The 24,305-nt window shown below is 43.0% G+C and overlaps 2 protein-coding genes across 3 annotated transcripts in view; both read right to left on the bottom strand.

Moving 5' to 3' along the window:
- LOC308087919 (H-2 class II histocompatibility antigen, E-S beta chain-like) overlaps positions 1-24,305 on the bottom strand; it is a 662,842-nt gene that overhangs the window by 328,721 nt on the left and 309,816 nt on the right. The window lies entirely within an intron of this gene.
- trpm3 (transient receptor potential cation channel, subfamily M, member 3) overlaps positions 1-24,305 on the bottom strand; it is a gene marked incomplete at both ends in the record, with an annotated part of 344,779 nt that overhangs the window by 111,840 nt on the left and 208,634 nt on the right. For both annotated transcript variants that reach the window (XM_080432157.1, XM_080432158.1), the window contains one exon: positions 23,370-23,541. In XM_080432157.1, the coding sequence (XP_080288283.1) occupies positions 23,370-23,541 (172 nt within the window). The remainder of the gene's footprint in view (positions 1-23,369; positions 23,542-24,305) is intronic.

Here is a 24,305-nt window from a genome sequence, read left to right as displayed (position 1 = left end):
CCAATCATCTAGGAAGTGTTGCAGAGTGGCTCAAAGGCTCGAAGACCAAAACACTAACACAGTATCTCCTCTGGTGGAAGAAGTATACTCACATATTTTACTTAAGTAAAAGTATCAATACTGCACTGTAGAAAGTAAAAGTCCGGAATTAAAAATGTCCTTGAGTAAAAGTACAAAAGTATTGGTATCAAAATGTACTTCTAGATCTGCTATTTTCAAATAGCCAACGTTTAAATAGGGCTGAAGTATATCTACAAAGTAACTAAGTAACTTAAGTTTTCAAATAATTGTAGTGGAGTAAAAGTACAATATTTGCCTCTGAGATGTAGTGGAGTAGAAGTATTGAAAAATGGAAATACTCCAGTAAAGAAAAATTGTACTCAAGTACAGTACTTGAGTGACTGTTGAGTGGAGTCCCTCAGGGCTCAATACTGGTGTATTTTCAGTTTTGGCTTTACAATAAATATCTACACTGAAAATAGCCGAACTACAGCTCTCAACACGTATACTGGATGCTGGGGTTCGCAACCTGATCTCACACAATTTAGTATACATTGCACAGAGTGTCATTCTGTGCATAGACAACTGGAAAACCCGAAAATCCGTGCACAGCTGCCTCGCATCTCCCCCATTGATTAAACCATTTCGGAGGCGCGCAGTCTCAAGGGAACTGGAGCTACGTGAGGGACCACCGAGTGAGCTAAAGTGAACGAATTGCCATCCCGAACGTTGCAACGTTCGCTTGAGCTTACTCAGCGCCGTTAGAGTTATGTACCGAATTGCACAGAATTGTACATTTTGTTGTGGGGACTGCTCTGCTTCCGGGTTGCAACCGGTTACGCCCACCGTGGGACTCACCGAATATATGCACAGATTTTCTAGGCGACTATGCACGGAATGACAATGTATACTAAATTGTGAGAGATCAGGCTGGGGTTCAAGTGGTTGAATTAAGTGTGTTTGTGACTTGTGAGACACCATTCTTCACTCTGTTGCATTCGTCTAAACCAATGCCGTCACTGTTGTATCTCCAAGTTTCAACTTGTTATGTTTCTTTTTCATAAATGAAAACCCTACTTCAACATACAAGGATGTCACACAAAAGGTCATGAAAACAGGCGATCTACAAGCTCGAAGCTTCGAGCTTGTAGATCGGCTATTTTTTGTGAATAATAGCAAGGAAGGGGTTTGGACATATATAGGTTTCCAGCAGACAACGATGATGTGTGCGTTGCTGTACTGATGGTGACAGCCGGCTAAACCCAGGAGGCCAGAGTATGTAAACCAGACCAGTGTTGAGCTGAAACCCAGCCAACAGGCAGACAGACAGGAGAGCACACAGCTGTGTCTCTGGCCTAATTGGTTTTGGAGAAGAATATATTTCTGCCGGCAGCACACACACACACACACACACACACACACACACACACACACACACACACACACACACACACACACACACACACATTAGCTAATTTAACGCCCTAACCTTGTCTTCGCTATAACGGCGAAGACACATGACAATACCCTCATTTTTATGCTTCGTTATGTGATTATCCTTCAGTTGGGGGAGAGAGAGAGAGAGAGAGAGAGAGAGAGAGAGAGAGATGGGAGCAGAAAAGACAGTATACAATAAAGGAGAAGCGGGAAGCAGAGAAATGAGTCAGTAGAGGGGGAGAGAGGTGTCGAGAAATAGAGAGATACAAAGAGAAACAGGAATGAGGGAGAGAGGCAGACAGACAGACAGACAGGAGAGAGAGAGATGCCACACACACACGCGCGCACACACACACACACACACACACACACACACACACACACACACACACACACACACACACACACACACACACACACACACACACACACACACACACACACACACACACACACACACACACACACACACACACACACACACACACACACAGAGAGAGAGAGAGAGAGAGAGACAGACAGAGAGAAATAGTTTTAAAAAAAGAGTAGTATTTCACTGGCTGGGTATTAGTGGTGCGGATCTGTCTGAGCTGTCCCATCGTAGCATTGTTGGGGTTTGTTAGAACACTAACACACAGCAGGTTGACCAGCCTCTCTAGGGCAGGCTGCTATACCATTACAAACGAGCACTTTGAAATGGGAGTTTTGTGGAGCACAAAGCCATAGAAGAGGATCGCCCACTAAGCTGGTGGGGAGATGTCAGCCCTGAAGTGCTGGAGTCCATCTTGTTGCAGTTTCAGTTCACACACTGCTAAGCACCCCCCGTTCTTATATACGCTCATTCTGTTCCAGTGGTGGAAAGTAACTAAGTACATGTACAATTTTGAGGTATTTGTACTTTACTTGAGTATTTCCAATTTCCAATACTTTTACTTCTACTCCACTACATCTCAGAGGCAAATATTGTACTTTTACTCCACTACAATTATTAGTTTTAAATAGTATTACAAAACATATAGTAACCACTTCAGCCCTATATACATTTCGGCCAATTGAAAATAGCAGATCTACAAGCTCTGTGAGCTTGTAGATCTGCTATTTTCAAAAGATTTGTATACATTCAAAAACTTTAAATGGGACATTCTGCATAATGAGTACTTTTACTTTTGATACTTTTGTAATTTTACTCGAGTACATTTCGAATACCGGACTTTTACTTAGAGTATTTTCTACATTGTGGAATTGATACTTTTACTTAGGTAAAAAAATTTGAGTACAGTTTCCAGCTGCATTGAGTGCCTCCTTCGCAACCTGGAGCATAACCTACCTGCCCGGTTCACTCTGCAGCAACACTGTTCCACAGATATAAAACCGCTATTAAACAGCTGCTAGACTCTGTTTTTATGCCATTCCTAAAGGGTTATACACACGTCTAGCTCGGTGTTGCGGAACACCTATTAACCCTGTGGCCATCACTCCCCTTTCCATCACCTGAGAATGAACTTCAAATACATTATTCCAACCGCCTTAAGGTGTTGCTAGTGTATTGACTGTATTACCAATAAGGCATTGCTGTCATGGTCTGCTCCTCAGCCCTTGGATTTTGTCTGTGTTTATTCGTGTTTGGACTTTTACTTATGTATTCATGTTCTGTGTTGGTCTTCTAGTTGTGTGTGGTTTGTTTGTTGCCTTGGTGTTCTGTATCTTATTTTGTACTAATGTTCTGTGCCTTCCTCTTTGCCTTGTTTGCTGTTACCTGCCTTGTCTCACCTCTATTTATTGTAACCATAGTCACCTGTGTTCTGTTTGCTCGTTTGCCTGTTTACTTTGTTTACTTTGAGTTCACCTGTGTGTATTTAGATCCTTGTCTATATATATACTACCCTGTGTCTTCAGCTCTTTTCTTGTTCGTCGTTCAATGTCACTTTGAGTTTATATGGCTTTAAAGCCTTCAGTCTGTTAATTTAGCCTCGATCTTGTATCTGGATTTTTGCTAGTCTTTTGTTTGTTTAATACACTTTTTGAGTTCCACAGTTTGTCTGCATTTGGGTACTATTCCTCATCTCGCAGTAACAAATACATCAGGTACTCCTGACACTGATCCATTCTTATTTGTCTTCTAAAATAGTGTATTTTGATCCCAACACACCATCGATGTACTACTGTATGACATGGGTCTTCAAAAGATTTATTTTTGAAAAGAATATTTTTTTATATATCAAAAATGTTTTAGAACCACTGCGCTATAGGGTTCAAGTGGTTAAGTTGGATTCCATGTTTCTGATGAGGATTTGGCAGCAGAGCCTGTCCTTTTATGCAAACATAAACAAAACAGATTGAAAATTCAAAGTGTTTATTTTACTCAACGAGTAAAGACATTCTTGAGGCGTAGGCCTACAGTACTGTTGCACATTATAATCAAGTTGTCTTTTACACTGACTGAAGAATCAATAAGGAATTGATCGTACAATCTCTCACAGTCTCACGCGCACACACACACACACACACACACACACACACAGTGGAGGGTAAATGCACACGCACTCTTAAATCGTCTCAGTCGGGTGGAAACCTCATCCTGAAAACTGTTACTTTTCAGGATTCAAATTCAGCAGATCTACAAGCTCAAAACGCGTCGCTTCGCGCCACGTTTTGACCTTGTGGATCTTCTACTTTTTATGTTTTTGTGTGGCACCGTGGTATGATCAAGTAGGGGCGTTCATTTACGAAAGAAATAACACCAAAAGTTAGAATTTGGAGATAAGAGGTTTCTGCCCCGACACCAACGAAATGCTCACACACACACACACACACACACACACACACACACACACACACACACACACACACACACACACACACACACACACACACACACACACACACACACACACACACACACACACACACACACACACACACACACACACACACACACACACACACACACACACACACACACACACACGGCTGCAGTACAAATCAATGAGGCTTCCATTCCCCTTATAATGTCCCTGTAGAAAACCTCTTTTCCTGGTTAAAAGTCACGCCCAGCGATCGACCCTGTGCTGTTCACTTGACCGTGACACCGTTACAAGCGTGTTCAGATTAAAACAGGGCGACACAGACCATTCCCTTCAATGTAAATCCCTTTGAAACTCCTATCTAGAGAGAGGGAACAAAAGACGACGCGCAGCACTTTACTGCAGTGCTCCCTCCCTCCCTCCCTCCCTCCCTCGGCCTGGACGCGTTTGCAGAGCCATTTGATTTGAACATGCTTTAGTTAAAGACAGTGGTGTAAAGTAACTAAGTACATTTACTCAAGTACTGTACTTAAGTACAATTTTGAGGTAGGCCTACTTTTACTTTACTGGAGTATTTCCAATTACGTTGTGAGCTTGTAGATCGGCTATTTTCAAAACATTTACTACTTTTACTTTTGGTACTTTAAGTATATTTTGATACCAATACGTTTGTACTTTTACTCAAGTAAATTTTGACTACCGGACTTTTACTTGTAACAAAGAACTTCTGCATTGCAGTATTGATACTTTTACTTAACATTTGAGTACCTTTTCCACCAGTGAGTGCTCCCTCCCTCCCTCGGCCTGGAAGTGTTTGCAGAGCCATTTGAATTGAACATGCTTTGTTGAAGGGTCTCCAGGATCCCACCCTAGGGAGTCATCTGCCAAGCCCAAGCTCATCATTGACTCGACTGCAGCAGGACTATTACACCGGTTTTATCATCGCTGCTGGGCCTAGAAACCTTGTATCTCCATATTTAAACTTTATTTTTTGTTTAGTTTTTTCTTAAATGAATGCCCTGTCGTACAAAAGTGTTGCACAAAAGTAGAGGAAAAACTGAAAATACACAACGCGTCATGAGTGTTGTGAGCTTGTAGATCGGCTATTTTTGGTGGATGTTCCTCCCCCCCTGGGATAGCAATGATAGGGTTCAATTGGTTGATTGATTTCACTGATGGACAGAATGGTTGCCGCCCACCCGCTAAAATCCTTTTCACAACCGCTAACAACCACTACAACCGCTCAAAACACTCACAACCGCTAACCACTAACTGTAAATGGTAAATGGTGCATTTATAAAGCGCTTTTATCCCAAGCGCATTACATTCACCCATTCACACACACATTCATACACCGATGGAGGAGGAAACCATGCAAAGCACCAACCTGCTCATCGGGAGCAATTAGGGGCTCAGTGTCTTGCTCAAGGACACTTTGACACTAAACTCTGGGGGAGCCCGGGATCGAACATGGGAACCTCACGGTTCCCATCCGGTCGCTCTACCGGCTCACTCTACCCCTGAGCCACTGCCACCCCCAACTGTCTTTGAATTTGTTTAAAATTCTGCCTGGAATCATCATTAGACAGCCTTCATTGTGGTGAGCATTCCCTCTCTGCAGTAGCACAGTGTCTGCAGTGCATGACTCTCATATGACACGTGAGAAGTTCACACGTGCTCCTATAGAGCCACATGCAACCACACGTACTGTATGTACTGTATGTGTGTGTATGTATGCACGCCTGTGCACATACTTTCACACCCGCAATCCCACATTACACTAACACACACGTGGGCACACAGGGGTCATGAGAGCCATTTAAACGTGTTGCATGCCTGGATGGATGGATGGATGGATGGAGATAAAAAAGTGCTGGCCAGTGCCACTTGTCACCCCCACTCCTCTGCTCTTCTCACTCGGCTGGACTACATTTCAAAGACAAATATTGTCCTTTGGACTGCACTGAATTTCTAGGAGAGGAACGATTATGAATTATGAATGAGCATTTTGGGGACGATGACTTATACACTTAAACTCTCTAGACTTAGTAAACTGGACCTGAGTTGTCTCTGTACTTGGACTGTTTGTTTTTTTAAATCTACACCAAATCTCTTCGACAAGCTCACAATTATTGCGTTCCCGAACTTAATGGATTAAGATAGATTGGGACAAAACAAGACAGACAAAACCCAGGAAACAGAGTAGAAGTGACGAGCGGATCAATGTGAGAGTATTATTTGTTTGGGATGTGAGGCTGAGATCCAGGCAGCAGGAATGGATGCAGAGAAGGTTTGTGACAGCTGTGATGTCGTCGGGCAGAAAACTCTCGTCACGTCCTGGGCCTCTCCCCTGCCTTTCCGTCTACGTTTCTGGGTCCACACTACATTCCTGGGTCAGGGCGTGACACCTCTTATCTCCAAGTTTTTTGTGTTTTTTTCATAAATTAACGCCCCTACTTGATCATACTACAGCGTCACACATAAGCATCAAAAGTAGCAGATCTACAAGCTCAAAACGTGGCGCGAAGCGACACGTTTTGAGCTTGTAGATCTGCTACTTTTGATGCTTTCGAATTTGAATCCTGAAAAGCTACAGTTTTGGACATATGCGGTTTCCACCCGACAGAGACGATGTGTTGCAGAGGGATGCAGTGTTGTTTGTTTGGTGTTGTGTTGCTGCAGTGTGTAGTTGTTGGGTTACTGGTAATAACAGGCTGTTGCAGTTTGTCTGTTTGTTGTCGGAGCGCAAAGGAAATAGAGTGAGAGAAAAGGGTGAGAACAATCTGACCCCACTTAAGATCTCACACGCCTCTCTCTCTCTCTCTCTCTCTCTCTCTCTCTCTCTCTCTCTCTCTCTCTCTCTCTCTCTCTCTCTCTCTCTCTCTCTCTCTCTCTCTCTCTCTCTCTCTCTCTCTCTCTCTCTCTCTCTCTCTCTCTCTCTCTCTCTCTCTCTCTCTCTCTCTCTCTCTCTCTCTCTCTCTCTCCCCGTTTTCAGGCCAAGGACCCCCTAGCTGAGAGAGAGATGAAGGGACCCCCTACTAGTCTGCTCTTTTTCCCCCTCTACACAGAGCTTGTAGATCTGCTATTTTCGGCTAATGTTCCCCTCAGAAAAGGAATTCTAGGGTTCAAGTGGTTAATGTAAAAAAACGAAATCCTATCACACAAAGATTTGGCGGACCCCCTATAGACCCCCTATAGACCCATGGTTTTGGATATTTCCACCCGACAGCGACGAGAATAAAAAAAACACAGATCTGAACATGCACAACATGTGTAAAACGTCTAATGGAGACATGGTGGTGTGACACTTGTCATACGTTTGAATTCTTATTTTGACTGCAAGCCAGCGATAGGGTTTTCCCACAGTAGAGGGAGGGGGGGAGGGGGGGGGGTGGATCACTGTCAAAGATAATGATGAGCGAGAAAAGGAGAGAGAGAGTGGGTTATGTGAATATTCCGACGATGCGTTGCTTGAATATGCTGCAGCCCTGCTGGTTATGTGTGTGTGTGTGTGTGTGTGTGTGTGTGTGTGTGTGTGTGTGTGTGTGTGTGTGCGTGTGCGTGCGCGCGTGTGCGTGTGTGCGCGTGCGTGTGTGCGCGCCCGTGCATGCTTGTACCTGCGTGTGTGTGTGTGTGTTTCGCATAGAATACAGAGACAGAACATTGAAACATTCAGACTGACACTGACAGACAGAGACACTGCAATGCCTGATTTTGTACTCGGTTGCGTGCCGGGAAAAAAAGGCCGATCTACAAGCTCACAATGTGTCACACTGCAACACATGTATAGCGTAAATATCAGCTAGTGTCGGTACTCAACACTGGCAACCAAGTAAGTGTCACAGAGAATGAGCAAATGGTGAATGTCTCTCAACCGTGCAGCTAGTGGGGATGAGAAGCAATTTTTTTGTGTCTTTAGGCTACTCTACAATTTTACTTTTAGTATTTGTATTTTTTGGATACTTATGACTTTCAGTCGACTATATTTCAAAGTCAAATATTGTACTTTTGACTCCACTACATTTCTAGGAAATATTCAAAATGTTTCACTTTTTTTCTCTCCAAGATTTGTTTGAGAAATAGCCCATCTACAAGCTCACAATGTGTCGCATTGTGAGCTTGTAGATCGGCCATTATCAAATAGCTGATGTTTGGGCTTCTTATGGGCTTGTTTTCATAGACCTGGTTGCTTATTTCTCTCGCAAAATCTGGCAACACTGTCCACCATTTGTGCCAGTAGCCATCAGGCTCCACAACCGAGCCATCACACAACCACTGCCGACAGGAACGGAGAACCAGAATCGTTATTAAGAGAATCATGATCGTTAAGTCATAGAATTGACATGGCATGCCTCCGAGCTTATAGCTCCTTTCATCAATGCAGGCATGGTTTTTATCATGACAGCTGCTCACTGCCAAACAACGTTGTCATGTGTCTACGCTGGCTGAGAGAAGAAAGATAAGGGAGGCGTTGCAATTTATTTTAACATGTTGAAGAGATAAGCAGTATCATGGCAATTAATTGTTGTAAAGATAAGGAGCAACGTGATTTGTTTGAACCCGTTACATAAACAAATGTCATGAGGCAGACATTGCCTTTTTTTCAAATCCAGGTACGATCACTCATATGGAATCCATTTGTACACTCTCTGAGTTATACACCCATAAAGCTCTATTCAGTTCCTATAACTATCAATCATTTAGCCTAACACAGTGGTTCTCAAAGTGGGGTCCGGGGACCCCCAGGGGTCCTTGAAGGGGTTGCAGGGGGTCCCCAGCTAAATTAGTTAAGAGCATCAAAAATATAGCAAATATAGCATAAATAATATAATCTTTCTGAAACATTGTAACAACAAAATCCTTTCAAATGTGGGTTCATGCCACAAAAAAAAAAATGAAAATGGAAATAAAAGCTTTGTGAATCTTGTATGGTGGTCCCTGGCACAAAATCTTTTCAATGGTGGTCCGCGGCCAAACACATTAATTCGGGGGTCCTCGACATCGGTTTGGGAACCACTGGAGTGCCCTAGCGTACAGCTGACGGCAGCTGTTTGTTTGTTTGTGCCTGTCACATAATGTTCCCCATCCTCATCCTCCATCCATGTCTGAAACCCCCTTAAACCCCGACGCAATTACTGTGGAACTCCCTCTGCAACAAGGCACCAGTTGTACTTGCGCTGTGGTAATTGGAGACACTCTCTGTTCATGTTTGTGTTTTATTCCGTTTTAAGTACTCCTACACCTGCTCATAGTCAGGACTGGAAAAACCCACTTCTCCACCCCCCCCAAAAATCATATTTTTTGCTTGGATAAATGTTGTTATGAAGCATGCTCGTTAAAATCCAAGTAGTTTCTTGCACTCTGTATATCTCCAAAGCATTAGTCCCTTCTATAAATGTGTGAAATAGTTGTGTGTGCGTGTTCAAACTCGGCACACGTGTCGCAGAGGACCAGAGGGAGTGCGGTGCCCGGTGTCGAGCCGGTTGGATATGCGGTTGTCCACCACTATGCTCATATATAGGCATATTATGGAGATCCGGTTGTCATGAATTCAAAGGACAAAGTTAATCTCCAGTGCTGTGGAATCTCTGCTGGTGCACCTTCAAATTTGCCGTTTGGTGTAATTCTCTGTGGATCACCCACATATCCAAATTCTGGTGGATCAAGCGTATGCATCATTCATAGGATATAGAATTCCAAATGAGGACAAAGACACAGAAAATGAAAAGATGCTGTATAGCTCTTCTAGGGATGTTTTTGGGGAATAAAAATAAGTTATTGAGGTAATTTGTCTAAACCACACCATGGGATGGTTTTGTTGTGTCTGTAGGCCTAAAGTAGCTCTATATTGAAGTCTATTTATCTTTTATATTGAGCTTTTGTTTACTTCACATATTCATGCTGTTCATTCTTTGTGTCTGTTTGTTTTATTTATTTATTTCATTTATTCTGATACTGGCTACTAGATGGATTTGTCCTTGGGGGTAAATAAAGATTGAATTTCATTGTATCTCATCTCGTCTGTTGATGGTTAACCATGTATCTAGTACCGTACATTATTGTTTCTGTGGGGCAGAAACCTGGTATCTCCATATTTACACTTTTTATGTTCATTTCCCCCCGTAAATGAATGCCCTACTTCATCAGAGACTATCACAAAAGTAGTGAAAATAGCCGATCTACAAGCTTGAAGATCGGCTTTGTAATTTAAAAACGTATTTGGCCCCTCGTTTATAAATATTATTATTATCTTATCTTATATATACACTACTATATATTTACTACTATAATTGACAAAAGCTCCGAAGTTTGTCCGGGATTCGCAAGCACAGGATCACTCCACATGCCTCCAAGACCTGTCGCAGACTGTTGATCAGAGCTCTGGCTATTATTTAGGCATCTTACCCCACCTCCATCTGTGATCGGACTCTCGGCTTGATTGATTTTCTGATTCTCTCAGTTTCCCGGCCTAACAAAAAATTGTGTTGCAGATTAAACTTGCATGGTTTATTTTTTGCACATTAACTCTATTAATTAATTCATAGTTAATGTATATTTTAAGAATACAAATTCAATTTGGGGGGGAGGCTATACAGGAACATGTTGGCGAAACACAGGACACGTAAAGTACAGCATAATGTATGCACACATTCTGCAGGGTATAGCAATGCATCGTCAACGTACAATACAGTAAACCTCACTGTAAGTTCTGCTTGGTGGGCCTGGTGGAGGTCAGTGCCTCGGCTAATCAGCCGACGCCTTATGGCTTTACAATTCAATTACCTGTGAGCGCGGTATAATTCATCTTTTATAGACATTAATCATTATGTATACGATTAATGAAATGTCAGCTGAGTCGCTGAAGGTGACCGACACGCGGGTACACGTATATACACACACACATACACACACATGTGTATGTATGTAAAAGTGTTTTGGACTGTAGTGTTGTGTCCAGGGTTAACCCATTAAGACCGGGAAATAATCGGTGTCATTTTTAGATTTTTTTGGCTATTCAAAAATAGCAGATCTACAAGCTCGTAGATCTGCATTATTATTTTTTTATCGCGAACATTCGAACATCGAACATTTGCAACTCAAATCTTTGCTTCTGGGGGATTCTACAAATGTCTTCTAAATCCTAACAGTTTTTTTTTTAATAACTCATGTTGCTATAATATCAGTGGTTCTCAAGCGTTTTTCCATGTCAAGGACCCCCAGAATAATCGGTATTTGGCCGCGGACCCCCATCTCAAAATGTGTTGTTCCAGGGACCCCCCAGAAGCACAGAACAGAGTTAAAAATGTTCGCTTTAAAAATATATATTTGCAAAAATGTTCACGATTCTTTATTAAAAAATAGCAGATCTACAAGCTCATAGCGCGGCACTCGGTGCCGCGCTATGAGCTTGTAGATCTGCTATTTTTTATAGCCCAAATAAATCTAAAAAATGACACAGATGCGTTCCCGGTCTAAATAGATTAAACAGCACACTAGCGGGTCAGAGAGGACATATACTGCTTACATTCATGTTTAAATCTCTGTCATCACTCACCGTCTCCTCGTCCTCTATGTACTTCCTCACACCATTCTCTTCACTCCTCTCCTCCTGCCTATATATTCAGTACAGAACCCTCAAGGTAATACATTGTCCGCAGTGAATAAAGTAAGCCTTGTGGAGCCGTGTGGTCCATATAGGGCAGGGCGCTGAGGGCGGGGAGCCTATCTCCTGTTTCTGTAGCGTGAGACGGCTTCATGTACAAGCACAGTACACCCTCCAGCAGTGGTGTAAAGTAACTAAGTACATTTACTCAAGTACTGTACTTAAGTACAATTTTGAGGTATTTTTGGGCGGTGTAGCCGCCCCTATAAGTGGGGTTGGGACATCTCATTAGTATTAGTTTCCTGCACTGTGATTGGCCCAGCTGGCCCAGTTAGCTGTACTGTGATTGGCTGACTCTATTGGCTGACTCTATTCAGCACTGTGATTGGCTAGCGAGACACATGATGACATTAATAACCTATAAATAAGATTATGGACTTCCAAAAATTTTTTTTGGAAGTGAGCTTCCATCAATGTGATGACCAATAAAGATTATTTTCAATAAATGTATTTCTTTTTTGAAGTGAGCTTCCATCACTATGATGACCACTGTGATGACCACACCGCCCACTTCACACTGGGTGTGATTTTTTACTTTACTAGAGTATTTCCAGTTTTCAGTACTTCTACTCCACTACATCTAAGAGGCAAATATACTTTTTTCTCCACTACAATTATTTTGACTAGTTACTTTGTAGATTTTGATTATTATTACAAAACATCAGGATCAGGATCCGAACCAGGGAATCGAACCCTGACCTACAAATCTCAGGGCGGGCCCTTTAATCGCAAGGCCACTGAGCCGGTAAATGGTCCATAGTGCCTGCCTCAAATGTCCAGTGACTTTTTCTTTAAGTCGGCCCTGCTTGATCTCATTCTCATTTAAAAACAAAATAAACATATGGGTCAAAACATCAGGAATCAGTGGTCTAGGACTCTTCAAAATGGGCATCGGACCTAAAAAGCTGGTATCGGTCGTGCCCTCCCTCTCTCGCTCTCTCTTCCCTCCTTTCCTTCCCTGTATAAATCAAATTTCCTCCCGCTACGTCTCACCTTCACCCTGGTGTGTCCCTCTATTCTCTCTCTCTCCTCTCTCTCTCTCTGTGTGAGAGACAGTATATGATTAAAATACATCATATTTGAGCCGTGCTGCTTGGCCGCCTCTCTTATCGTATGTGTTTCTTTTTTTCCTTCTCAATCAAGGTCGTTACCATACGGTCAGCGGTGGACAAAAACAGAAAACAAAAAAAACTTTCTCCTGTCATGTGTGGCCATAATAGACGTGCAACTGGATGAATCACAAATGTTGCCCTTTGTTGCACAAAATGCATGCATTTCTATAGTGTGTTATTAATCCATTAAGACCGGGAACACATCTGTGACATTTAAAGATGTATTTGGCTATTCAAAAATAGCAGCTCTATTTTTTTATTTATTTTTTCAATCGTGGAAAATCCTCCTATAATTTGACAAAGCTCTGTGAGGTAGAAGGTGGCTGTGAGACCAAAATGATTCTGCCCGGTTCGGTGGCTGATCTTTGAATACATATATATTTTTTAAAGCAAACATTTTTTTCTTCTGGGGGTCCCTGGAACAACATATTTTAAGATGGGGGTCGGATAGCAGATCTGGCACTCTGTGCCACGCTTATGAGCTTGTAGATCTGTCATTTTTTAATAGCCAAAGCAATCTAAAAATGACACAGATGCGTTCCCGGATTGAATGGGTTAATACTGTTTTACATTCACACAGGCAACCAACCATGCAAGGAGGCACCAACCTGCTCATCGGGAGCAGTAAGCGGTTCAGTGTCTTGCTCAAGGACACAAAGCCAAGAGGTGCCGGCTGGGTATCGATCCATGAAACCTTCCCAGACGGTTCTTTGTATGCGTTTTAGTGATTTCTTTTTGGCAGTTCTTTTTTTTTTTTGAGTGGCAACACTCAGAATGAAAGAACAAAACAAAACACTCAGTACAGACAGTGTTCTGTCTCTGGTGTACTTGTCCTTCCTAGTGTACTCAAAGGACACTTTCAAATTGTATAACACAGTTTCATATGCTGTACTTGGGTATTCATGGGTTGTTATGAGTGCAGACATTGAACCATGACATTCTGGACAAATCTGCAGGCATCATTTAACACTGACCTGAACATCTTACTCGCTTCACATTACTAGAGAGGACATTTTCCTTTTGGAGTGGAGTGCGGTGGTGGAAGAAGTACTTGGACATTTTACTTAAGTAAAAGTAGCAATGCCTTAATATAAAAAATACTCTGCTACAAGTAAAAGGTGTGGTGTTCAAAATGTTACTTGAGTAAAAGTACAAAAGTATTGGCATCAGAATATCCTTTAACTTTTGGTACTAGTACTAAAATGTTTGAAAATAGCAGATCTACAAGCTCACAACGTGTCGCGATGCGACACGTTGTGAGCTTGTAGATCTCCTATTTTCAAATAGCCTTGGTATAAAATAGGGCTGAGGTGGTTAAAGTAAGTTTTATAATATAATAATTTATATCAGCAAAGTAACTAAAGTTTTCAAATAATTGTAGTGGAGTAAAAGTACAATATTTACCTCTGAGATGTAGTGGAGTAGAAGTAATAGTATTGATGACAATTGGAAATACTTCAGTAAAGTAAAACATACCTCAAAATTGTACTTAAATACAGTACTTGAGTAAATGTACTTAGTTACATTACAACTCTGGTGAAGTGCAATGCAAATGGACACCCCCCCCACACACACACACAGACACACACACAATAAAAGCAGTAAGAGATATCAGTTTTCCTACAAGCACATTATTGTAAACGCATTAGCAGTGCTGTGGGTCATGAGTTCAAATCCCACTGTGATCACAGAGTGTTGCAGCATCTCCTCTGCACAGAAAGAGTGCTCAGTTTGTCCACTGCATGCATAATGCACTGCCTGTGTGCGTAGTTTACAATTTACAATTATCACAAGGCGTCGCATTGTGAGCTTGTAGATCCGCAATTTTCAAAGAATTTTTATACATTTTACATTTGAAAACTTGTGAAACGGGACATTCTGCATAATGAGTACTTTCTACTTTTGGTACTTTAAGTACATTTTGATAAAAATACGTTTGGACTTTTACTCAAGTGCATTTTGAATTCCGGACTTTTACTTGTAACAGAGTATTTTTACATTGCAGTATTGATACTTTTACTTATAAGTAAAAAAAACTTGAGTACTTTTTCCACCACTGGGGCTGCGTAGCTAGCCTGGCATGGCCAGACTAATATCACTGTGTAGATAGTCTGGAATCTCTATGTGGAACCTGCATTTCCGAGGGGCAAATAAAAAAAATGCCTCTGTTGATAAACCCGCCCCATATTTGCATACTGGGCCCCGATTGGTCCCTCACAACTTCGGAGGGAGAGAAATCAAATCTCTATTGAGAGGGGCCAGACCTAATCTGCCGAGGGCCATGTTCTTTTGCAATGGCAGATTCGTCTGGAACCAGGCTACTGCGTAGAGACCCGAACATCTAGTACCAAAACGGTGTAGGATATACAAGGTTTCCACCGACAGTGACAATATGCTGACAAAATTCACGAAAGCAGCCTGCACTCATCTCTGTTTACTCCGTAGAACACGAGCTGACCTTTACATATTTGTTGCGTCTGTCTCTCCGTGCCGGCGCGGCAACGTGACGAAACGCAACAGACTGCATGGAGACGGCACCACGCCGAGGAAAAAACGCTGAAGATATCACAGGCTGTCGCCGAGGGGAAGCAAAGAGACTTGGGAGGCTGGCATCATAACCGTGTTTACATGATGAGTTTTGACAGGTGGCGACGCATTCTGTTATGATTATGTGCTGGAGGGGAGGTGGTGGGCAAAGTATGAGGAACCACCGAGGAACTGCATCCGAATGCCATGCGAGAACAAAATACTGCTCCTAATATACCGCATCAACAATAATACTATACTGGTTATACATGATAATAACATACTGCTTCTACAGCAACAATGTACCGATTCTCAACTTTTTTAATCGCAAGGACGTCCCGGTTTGATAAGATTTTACTTTGAGACACAAGCTCAAGCTGTAGGGTGATCAAGTAGGGCGTTAATTTACGAAAAACACAAAGAAGTTAGAATATTATGGAGATAAGAAGTTTCTGCCCGACAGCAACGATATGCTTTGATTAATTAGAAACATACATTTGGACAAATCTGCATGACGAAAGACGAAACGGAAGTGGGAGGGAGGCTGGACCCTTCCCCTTTACCCCCCGATCGTTGTCACTGCTTTCTTTGCACAGACTGTATGACAGACAAACAAACAGACAAACAGACAGACATACAGACAGTATGACAGAAGCTTTTGGAAAGTGTGAGAGGCTGTTGCCTCTCACACTTTTCTGCCTGGAGACACAGCGATTAGGATGTGTGGCTATTATCTCTGGCAACAATCATTGCTTAATTGCCTGATCACCTATTATTTGAGATAATTACAATTATCTTTGCATAATCGTCAGAATGGTTTTCATTCATCTGTATTAAATTAATCTGTTGAAGCCTGTAGCTTGTTGTGAGTAACTTTACTTAAAAGGGACATTTCACTTTCAAACATGTTTGGGGTCTGTTATCGTCTACTCAGGCTTTTGAGAGCGCCCCAGACAGTTTTTAAATTGATTGATTCAGTATTTAGATATTTGACATTCATTTGATCAGACACGCCCCCTTCCTATACAAACCTATTGTAACTTCAAATTCCATTTTAATCATTATAGATTCATCGAAAACACCTGCGCTTGGTTCTGGTGCTTACTACATCGGATCCAAATTTGGAACAGGCTTCGTATTACATTTTCTGAAAAGTAACAGTTTTGGACACACAGTATGTGGTTTCCACCCGACAATGACTATATGTTTGAAAAAGAAGCAGTTCTCTTTCTTTTCCCATCGGCCCTACAGCTCTGTGTCCCATAGGGGAACAGCTCTGTGTCCCATAGGGCAGCAGCTCTGTGTCCCATAGGGGAGCAGCTCTGTGTCCCATAGGGGAGCAGCTCTGTGTCCCATAGGGGAGCAGCTCTGTGTCCCATAGGGCAGCAGCTCTGTGTCCCATAGGGGAGCAGCTCTGTGTCCCATAGGGGAGCAGCTCTGTGTCCCATAGGGGAGCAGCTCTGTGTCCCATAGGGGAGCAGCTCTGTGTCCCATAGGGGAGCAGCTCTGTGTCCCATAGGGCAGCAGCTCTGTGTCCCATAGGGGAGCAGCTCTGTGTCCCATAGGGGAGCAGCTCTGTGTCCCATAGAGGAGCAGCTCTGTGTCCCATAGGGGAGCAGCTCTGTGTCCCATAGGGGAACAGCTCTGTGTCCCATAGGGGAGCAGCTCTGTGTCCCATAGAGGAGCAGCTCTGTGTCCCATAGGGGAGCAGCTCTGTGTCCCATAGGGCAGCAGCTCTGTGTCCCATAGGGGAGCAGCTCTGTGTCCCATAGGGGAGCAGCTCTGTGTCCCATAGGGCAGCAGCTCTGTGTCCCATAGGGGAGCAGCTCTGTGTCCCATAGGGGAGCAGCTCTGTGTCCCATAGAGGAGCAGCTCTGTGTCCCATAGGGGAGCAGCTCTGTGTCCCATAGGGGAGCAGCTCTGTGTCCCATAGGGGAGCAGCTCTGTGTCCCATAGGGGAACAGCTCTGTGTCCCATAGGGGAGCAGCTCTGTGTCCCATAGAGGAGCAGCTCTGTGTCCCATAGGGGAGCAGCTCTGTGTCCCATAGGGGAGCAGCTCTGTGTCCCATAGGGGAGCAGCCTCGTGCTGCGAAGCAAATAGATGCTCTCCTCTATTGACCGCTGACAGGTAATCAAATGATGAAATGGTGCTTGACCCCCCCCCACCCCCCAGAGCTAAGGAGTACCTAAACTACACACATGAACACAGAACACACACAGAGTCTATCCGTCTCTCCCACGCATAATGACTGCGCTTCTCGGTCGCTTTGGAGGCATTTCTTGAAACTCTATCCACAAGTTTCTTAGGGCATGGTGGGCATTACTTCCTGTCGATTTGATCATCAGAGATTAAATCAGGAAGTGATGCCCACCATGCCCTAGGAAACTTGTGGATAAGCTCCTTCTCAAAACCTCAAAATCTCTGTTTAAACAGAGATAAACGACCCACCATCCGCACTGCCTTAACCAATAATAATTTATAACATGCTGCTGTACTGTGCACCCCACGCACACACGCACACACGCACACTTAAAATGCACGTCATCACCAGCAGTGGTATACACCCTGACGTGTGCAGTCAGACCATCTCACACTGATGAAGGCATTCATTCCACAGGGGAAGGTAAACATGTCACTGCAGCCCATCTGGAGCTGAATACATGAGGACATGAGAGGAAACGGCAGAGGAAATCCTTCATCTCCATCATCATCATCATCATCATCGCAGGCATCCGTCCGTCAGGTGGAATATTGTGCCTGAAGGGATGTTCTTGCATGTGGTGACTGTGATGTGCAGACAGAGCCCCACTCTGGAGTGGCAGCCTCTTAGTGCAGTGGTTTCTCGGTTTTCAACCAGCGGTCCGGGGACCACCAGTGGTCCTTGAGGGGGTTCCAGGTGGTCCCCAGCTAAATGATGGAGAGTTGGTGAACAAATGGACCCTTATGGATCTTTAACTCTTGAGCGTAAAATGAAACCAAATGGACCCTTACGGGTCCATTTGGTTTCATTTTACGCTCTCAAGAGTTAAATTATTGTTAAACATCTGCATTTCTTAATTAAATAATTGTTATTTTGATCAACGTTTGCCTGTTATCTCTCCTATGATACCAACATCAATACAGCATGGATGGAATTGTGGACAAAATTGTAAAAAAAAAAAAATGGTTACATTTGTAAACTCTCTTTGAGTTACAGACCCTGTAAGTGTGTATTTGTTTCAAAACTATTTCGCTGGGGCACCAGAACTCTTTGAGAAGCACTCATACTGTATTGTGGCTTTAAAGTGGCTCAGTCGACACTGGAGACCAACTAAAAAAAAAGTTTGAACTTTTCCATCGAGATGAAATATACAGCTAGGAGGCTTAAAAAACAATTACACTTGCAATGTTCCAGCGCTGCTTTCAATCTCACCTTTTTCTTTTCTTTTCTTTTCTTACTGCCGCTAAAACTCAAAAGTTGAACAGGATATAGTGTAACAATTCCTCACTTGTCTTCAGTCTACAGTAGAAGTGCTAGATTGATAGATAGATCTTTATTGGCTCCAAGGGAAATGTAGCTGTTATAACAGCACGGCAGTAAGGATGAAACACACACACACGCACGGGCACGCACACGCACACGCACACGCACACGCACACGCACACGCAGACACGCGTGTAAGTGGTGGTAGAAGGTTTTTATGTTTTGTGTGAATAAAATGTAATTTTGTACAAAATGTATTGTATCTACAACAACCTTCGTCTCCTATTGTAGCATTGGGTTGTCGGTTGGGTTGCCAGTTTGGCGCCTGGCCCTCTGTTGTAGCATATAGGGTTGTCGGTTGGGATGCCAGTTTGGCGCCTGGTCCTCTGTTGTAAGCATAGGGTTGTTGGTTGGGTTGCTGCTACAGCGTGGCGCCTGGGCGTCCCTTTGCCTGCCCAGCCCCTTTTGTATCAGCCCAGGCATAGGATGACAAAGGGAAGTCCACGGGTCACATGACTTGATGACGCACAGGAAGACATCCGTGTTTCCTTTTGATGTCAGGTTTATCACAAGTGAATCTCTCAAGAACATTTTCCCCTTTTTTTTGCAGACGGGTTCCCAGATTGATCACAAGTTAACGATGTCAAAACCACACTGACAGGTGCCATCCCAGACCGTAGGAGACTCTATGGATCACCCTCTCTGCCTGGCTTCCCCCCCCCCCCCCCCCACGAACAAGAACAATGGTGTTTGTACCGACTCCGAGCTGGATGTGCCGCAGTGTGCGTGTGCATGTGTGTGTGTGTGTGTGTGGTTGTTGTTGCTGTGCCATTTGCCCAAGTGCATTTACACATACTGTACATTAAGCATCTGTATTTTACTGATATTATGACTCCTGAATGGTGGTACAGCCCTGAACAAATAAATAGAGAGGATTAAAGAAATCCATCTCCGTGTTCAGTTTATTGTCAGGCCGACCAGGGGACACAAGTGAATCTCCAACAAACACATTGTACACAGGAATGTACAGTTAACTTATATCGTCTCTGTCGGGTGGAAACCTCATGTCCAAAACGTACTTACTTTTACTTTTCAGGATTCAAATTAAAAAATGACAATGATCTCGAAACATGTCGCTTCGCGCCCACTTCTCAACTAAATACATGAAACCTTAAACTAGACATGGGGTGTGCAATTAATCATTTACTAACATTTATGGCCTCTTTTGGTTCAGCCCAGTCCCATACTGCCCAGTCCCATACTGCACCCTGGATGTTCCTGTTTACTGAGGCCAAGTTTAAAATAAGAATTGAATACATTAAATATCAATACAAGGCAGCTAAAAAAGCATGTATTTTTTTTCAATGGTAGTGGATGGAGAGAGAGGATTCTCGTCCAACCAAGCAAAAGCAAAAAAAAAAGCAGGATTGCCGATACAATGATGTCAAATAATGGCCGATATATATCGTCCAGGCCGGTGTATCTCTAATCTACTGTAGAATGCTCTCCCTCGCAAGTCTCCGCCGTTCCACAACAACTGCTGCTTTTAAGGTCAAACTGAAGAAAAAAAAACATCCATGTTTACATTATCCTTTCCTGGTGCTTTGTCATGTGTGTATGATATGACTGCATGATGTTATCTCAGCAGCAGCTGTTGTTGTTGATCTGCTATCTGTATTAACTGTCTTATCTGGATGTATGCGGTATCCTTGGGTGACCTGCAAAGCGCTTATCATCAGAGTACACGTGTTATACATCACAGTGTGTGTGTGTACGCGTGTACGTGCGTGTGTGTGTGTGTGTGCATGCGTGACATATCATTGTTACCCGCACTGCACTGATTGTCTCTGCACAGGAAAGCAGGGATTAGCCGTTAGGTTCAAATAAGCTGTGAGTTTCATAGAAGGGAGTCACTGAATCGAGTTCTGAGATGTGCCTTAAAGAAAATAAAAGAAGAAAAAAAGAAAGAAAAAGAAAAACGCTTCTAAAGGCCGAATGGGAAAGGCCGCCGACCGCATTTTCACATGCAACCCTGAGGACAAATTACTGAAAGCTGGGATAAGATGCTGCTCATGGTCATGCTGTGATCACCCACGGGTTACTACTGCTGCTGCTGCTACTACTAATGAAGTAGATGTTAAGAATGTAATTTAGACATCCCACCCTGGAAATAATCATTTCAGGGAGGTCAAGAAAATATATGAACATATATATATTGTTTATATATTCTACATATATGTTTAACATATATGTGGCATAAATATGAGCTATGACACATATGTTTCCTATAAATCCACATATATGAACCTGAATATGGCATACAGCATATATTCTACATATAATTGCCATATATGTTCATATATTTCATATATTTAGTAGGCGGGCTCTAGACCTGATCCGGCATTTGCGGGAGATTTATTATCACTCGGGAGCATGTCCGGGGGCAGACGCTAATTTCCGGGACACTCCCGCAACTTCCGGGAGAGGTGGGATGTCTGTGTTATTTACACAGATAAAAGGTTAATTGTTTAACCTGGTATCCTAGTTTCTTGAGGCACTGCATTGTACTCTCTGCATTTTATGTATGTGAGTATTTACCTTGCTTATTGTCAATCTACAGTACAAGGCATGTCTTAATGGCAATATCCAATAATGTACATTCCTCACACATGCAAACATGTAATACCCGGGATTCGAACCGGGCCTAGAGGGAATCTCTCCACCTTAGAAGGAATCCCCCTTTGGCCCGGATAAAATACACACACACACACACACTCAGTAATCCTGCAGCATTCATTCAGGCTAGGTATAGTTTGACCACGGCGCATGTCACTTTTGTCACTGTGGTCGGTGTGCCATGGTGATTGACTGACAGACCCACGCTCCAGGGGTGGATTACCGCACGGGCCCTTAAACTAGACAAGGGGCCCAAGAGCTCAGGGAGGGCCCTAAGCCAGTGCCTTTGCACAAATCTTCGCTGTTAACTCTGCATTTCCTGTCAAAGGGCTTCATAGTTCATGTCAATAACTGAGCCCCAATAGTCCTACTGGAAAACAGAAGGAACAGCCTAAACATTGACTTTGTAGAAGGAAAACATCATGATCATCAAGTGAGTGTTTATCCCACTAGTTTATATTTAGGAGTGGTTGTCAAACGTTTTAATTTCAAGGACCGCAGACAGTATGCATTAGGCCACGGACCCCCATAACTCTGAGAGTGTAGAAAGGGAACAGGTCTTTCTGTCTGGTCCCAGGGGCCCATTATGTCAGCAGTGGGGTTCTCTTGAAGGGTTTCAGCGGGTCCCCAGCAAAAATGTGTTAATATAGCATCCAAAATACAACATATTTTCAGATGGGGGTCTGTGGCCAAATATATATTAATTTGGGGGTCCTTGACCTGACAAACTTCTGCGTGAGTTGGCATCGACAAGTATCGATACTGAGGAAAATTAGCATTGAAATCGATTCAAATAATCTGTATCAATATGTATGGAAAGGTTGATGTGTCGAAACAGCTTATGCTTACTTTTTATATGTCTGTGTTGTGTGGGTAGACTATATATAATTCAATCTAACAATTTCTGTAATACTAAAGCCAAGAAATTATTAATTATCAGGCACACACACAAAAGCAAACCCCCAGTTTAATAATAATGGACTGGCCCTGCTCTGACTCCTGTCGACCCCCGGCCCCGGGGTACCTCCACCCTCTTATCAGGGGTTGTAAATCTCGTCTTTCTACAGCAAAAGTGCAACACTTTGGGCTGTCGCTGAGCTTGTAGATCTGCTCGTTTATATCCGTCCTTTCCTACTTGCCACAACGCAATGTTAAAGAGCCGACCAACCCCGCCCCCGACACGACCCCGGCCGACACCAGTCACACCACAGCAGGCTAGAATAGCATGTCATGATATAAAATATCAAAAAAATAATATTAAAAAATATTTTTTAATTTTTGTTTTTATATAAAAAAAATTTTTTTATCGTGGTAATGAACCCGACGTGCGGTATACCGTACCGCGGTATGGCGGTATTGCGGTTACCGCACCCAGCCCTAGTGTCGATACAGGTAAGACAGCCAAACTCTCACGTCCCTGATCTTTCCTTGAAAGTTCCCTGAAAAGTCACAGTTGTCCCCCCTATTTGCACCAGATTACCCTTTGCTTGAAATGACACCAGTACACACCTGGCACCATTTCACACCATTTCGCAAATGTCACACTTTCTTCATGAACAGGTTTGGATTACCCACTGATTTGCCATGAAAGGCCCTCTGAAACTCTCAAATGTCACATCTGTATGTACAGTATATGGAGAGGTGGATGTACTTTTTTTTGACAAACACTATATTATGCTCCACTCACGTGTGTTGATCTTCTGCAGGGAGATGTGCTTCTCCAGCTGTCGTCTCAGCTTGACCTCGGCTCCGTACTTGCCCGTGGTGCCGTTGTCGGCCAGGATGAAGTGCGAGTGCAGGCTGTTCAGGACCGTCAGCTTGCTGAGGGGGTTGGACATGGTCTGGTACGGACGCACCACCTGATGGAGGGACAGACACACCGGTGCTGTCAGTTGCAGGCATTTTTGTTCTCATTTTGTTCTCATATCGTTGCTGTTGGGCAAAAACCAATCTTCATAACTTCGAGTTTTTTTTCGTAAATTAACCCATTCAATCTGTGTCATTTTAGATTTCCTTGGATTTTCAAAAATAGTACATATACAGTACAAGTATAGCGCTGAGTGCCGCTATGAGCTTGTAGATCTGCCATTTTAAAAATCTTTGAATATATATATATTTTAAAGCGAACATTTGTAACTCAAATCTTTGCTTCTGGGGGCGCCTGGAACAAAACATTTTGAGATGGGGCTCCGCGGCCAAATACATATCTAAAACAAACAGTATGTTACTATATCAGTAGTGCTCCCCCAAAATGATATGTATTTGGCCACGGACCACCATCTCAAAATATGTTGTTCCAGGGACCCTCTGAAGCAAAGATTTGAGTTATACAAATATTTACATATTCAAAGATTTGCACACATTTTCAAGATTAAAAAGAAATAGCAGATCTACAAGCTCATAGTGCGGCACCTGGTGCCGTGCTATCTGCTATTTTTGTATAGACAAAGAAATGAATTAAAATCACACAGACGCGTTGCCGGTCTTAATGGATTAACGCCCTGCTTGATCATCATACAGCGTTTACACAAAAGCATCAAAAGCAGCATATCAGCTAAACGGACATGATAATGTGTGGATTGATTTCAGCCATCGACATTAATCACCTTTGGTTGACAAGTTT

The sequence above is a fragment of the Gymnoscopelus braueri genome, assembly GCF_963280865.1.
Source record: "Gymnoscopelus braueri genome assembly, chromosome: 7".
NCBI lineage: Eukaryota > Metazoa > Chordata > Actinopteri > Myctophiformes > Myctophidae > Gymnoscopelus > Gymnoscopelus braueri.
This window is presented reverse-complemented; position numbering and strand designations above follow the sequence as displayed.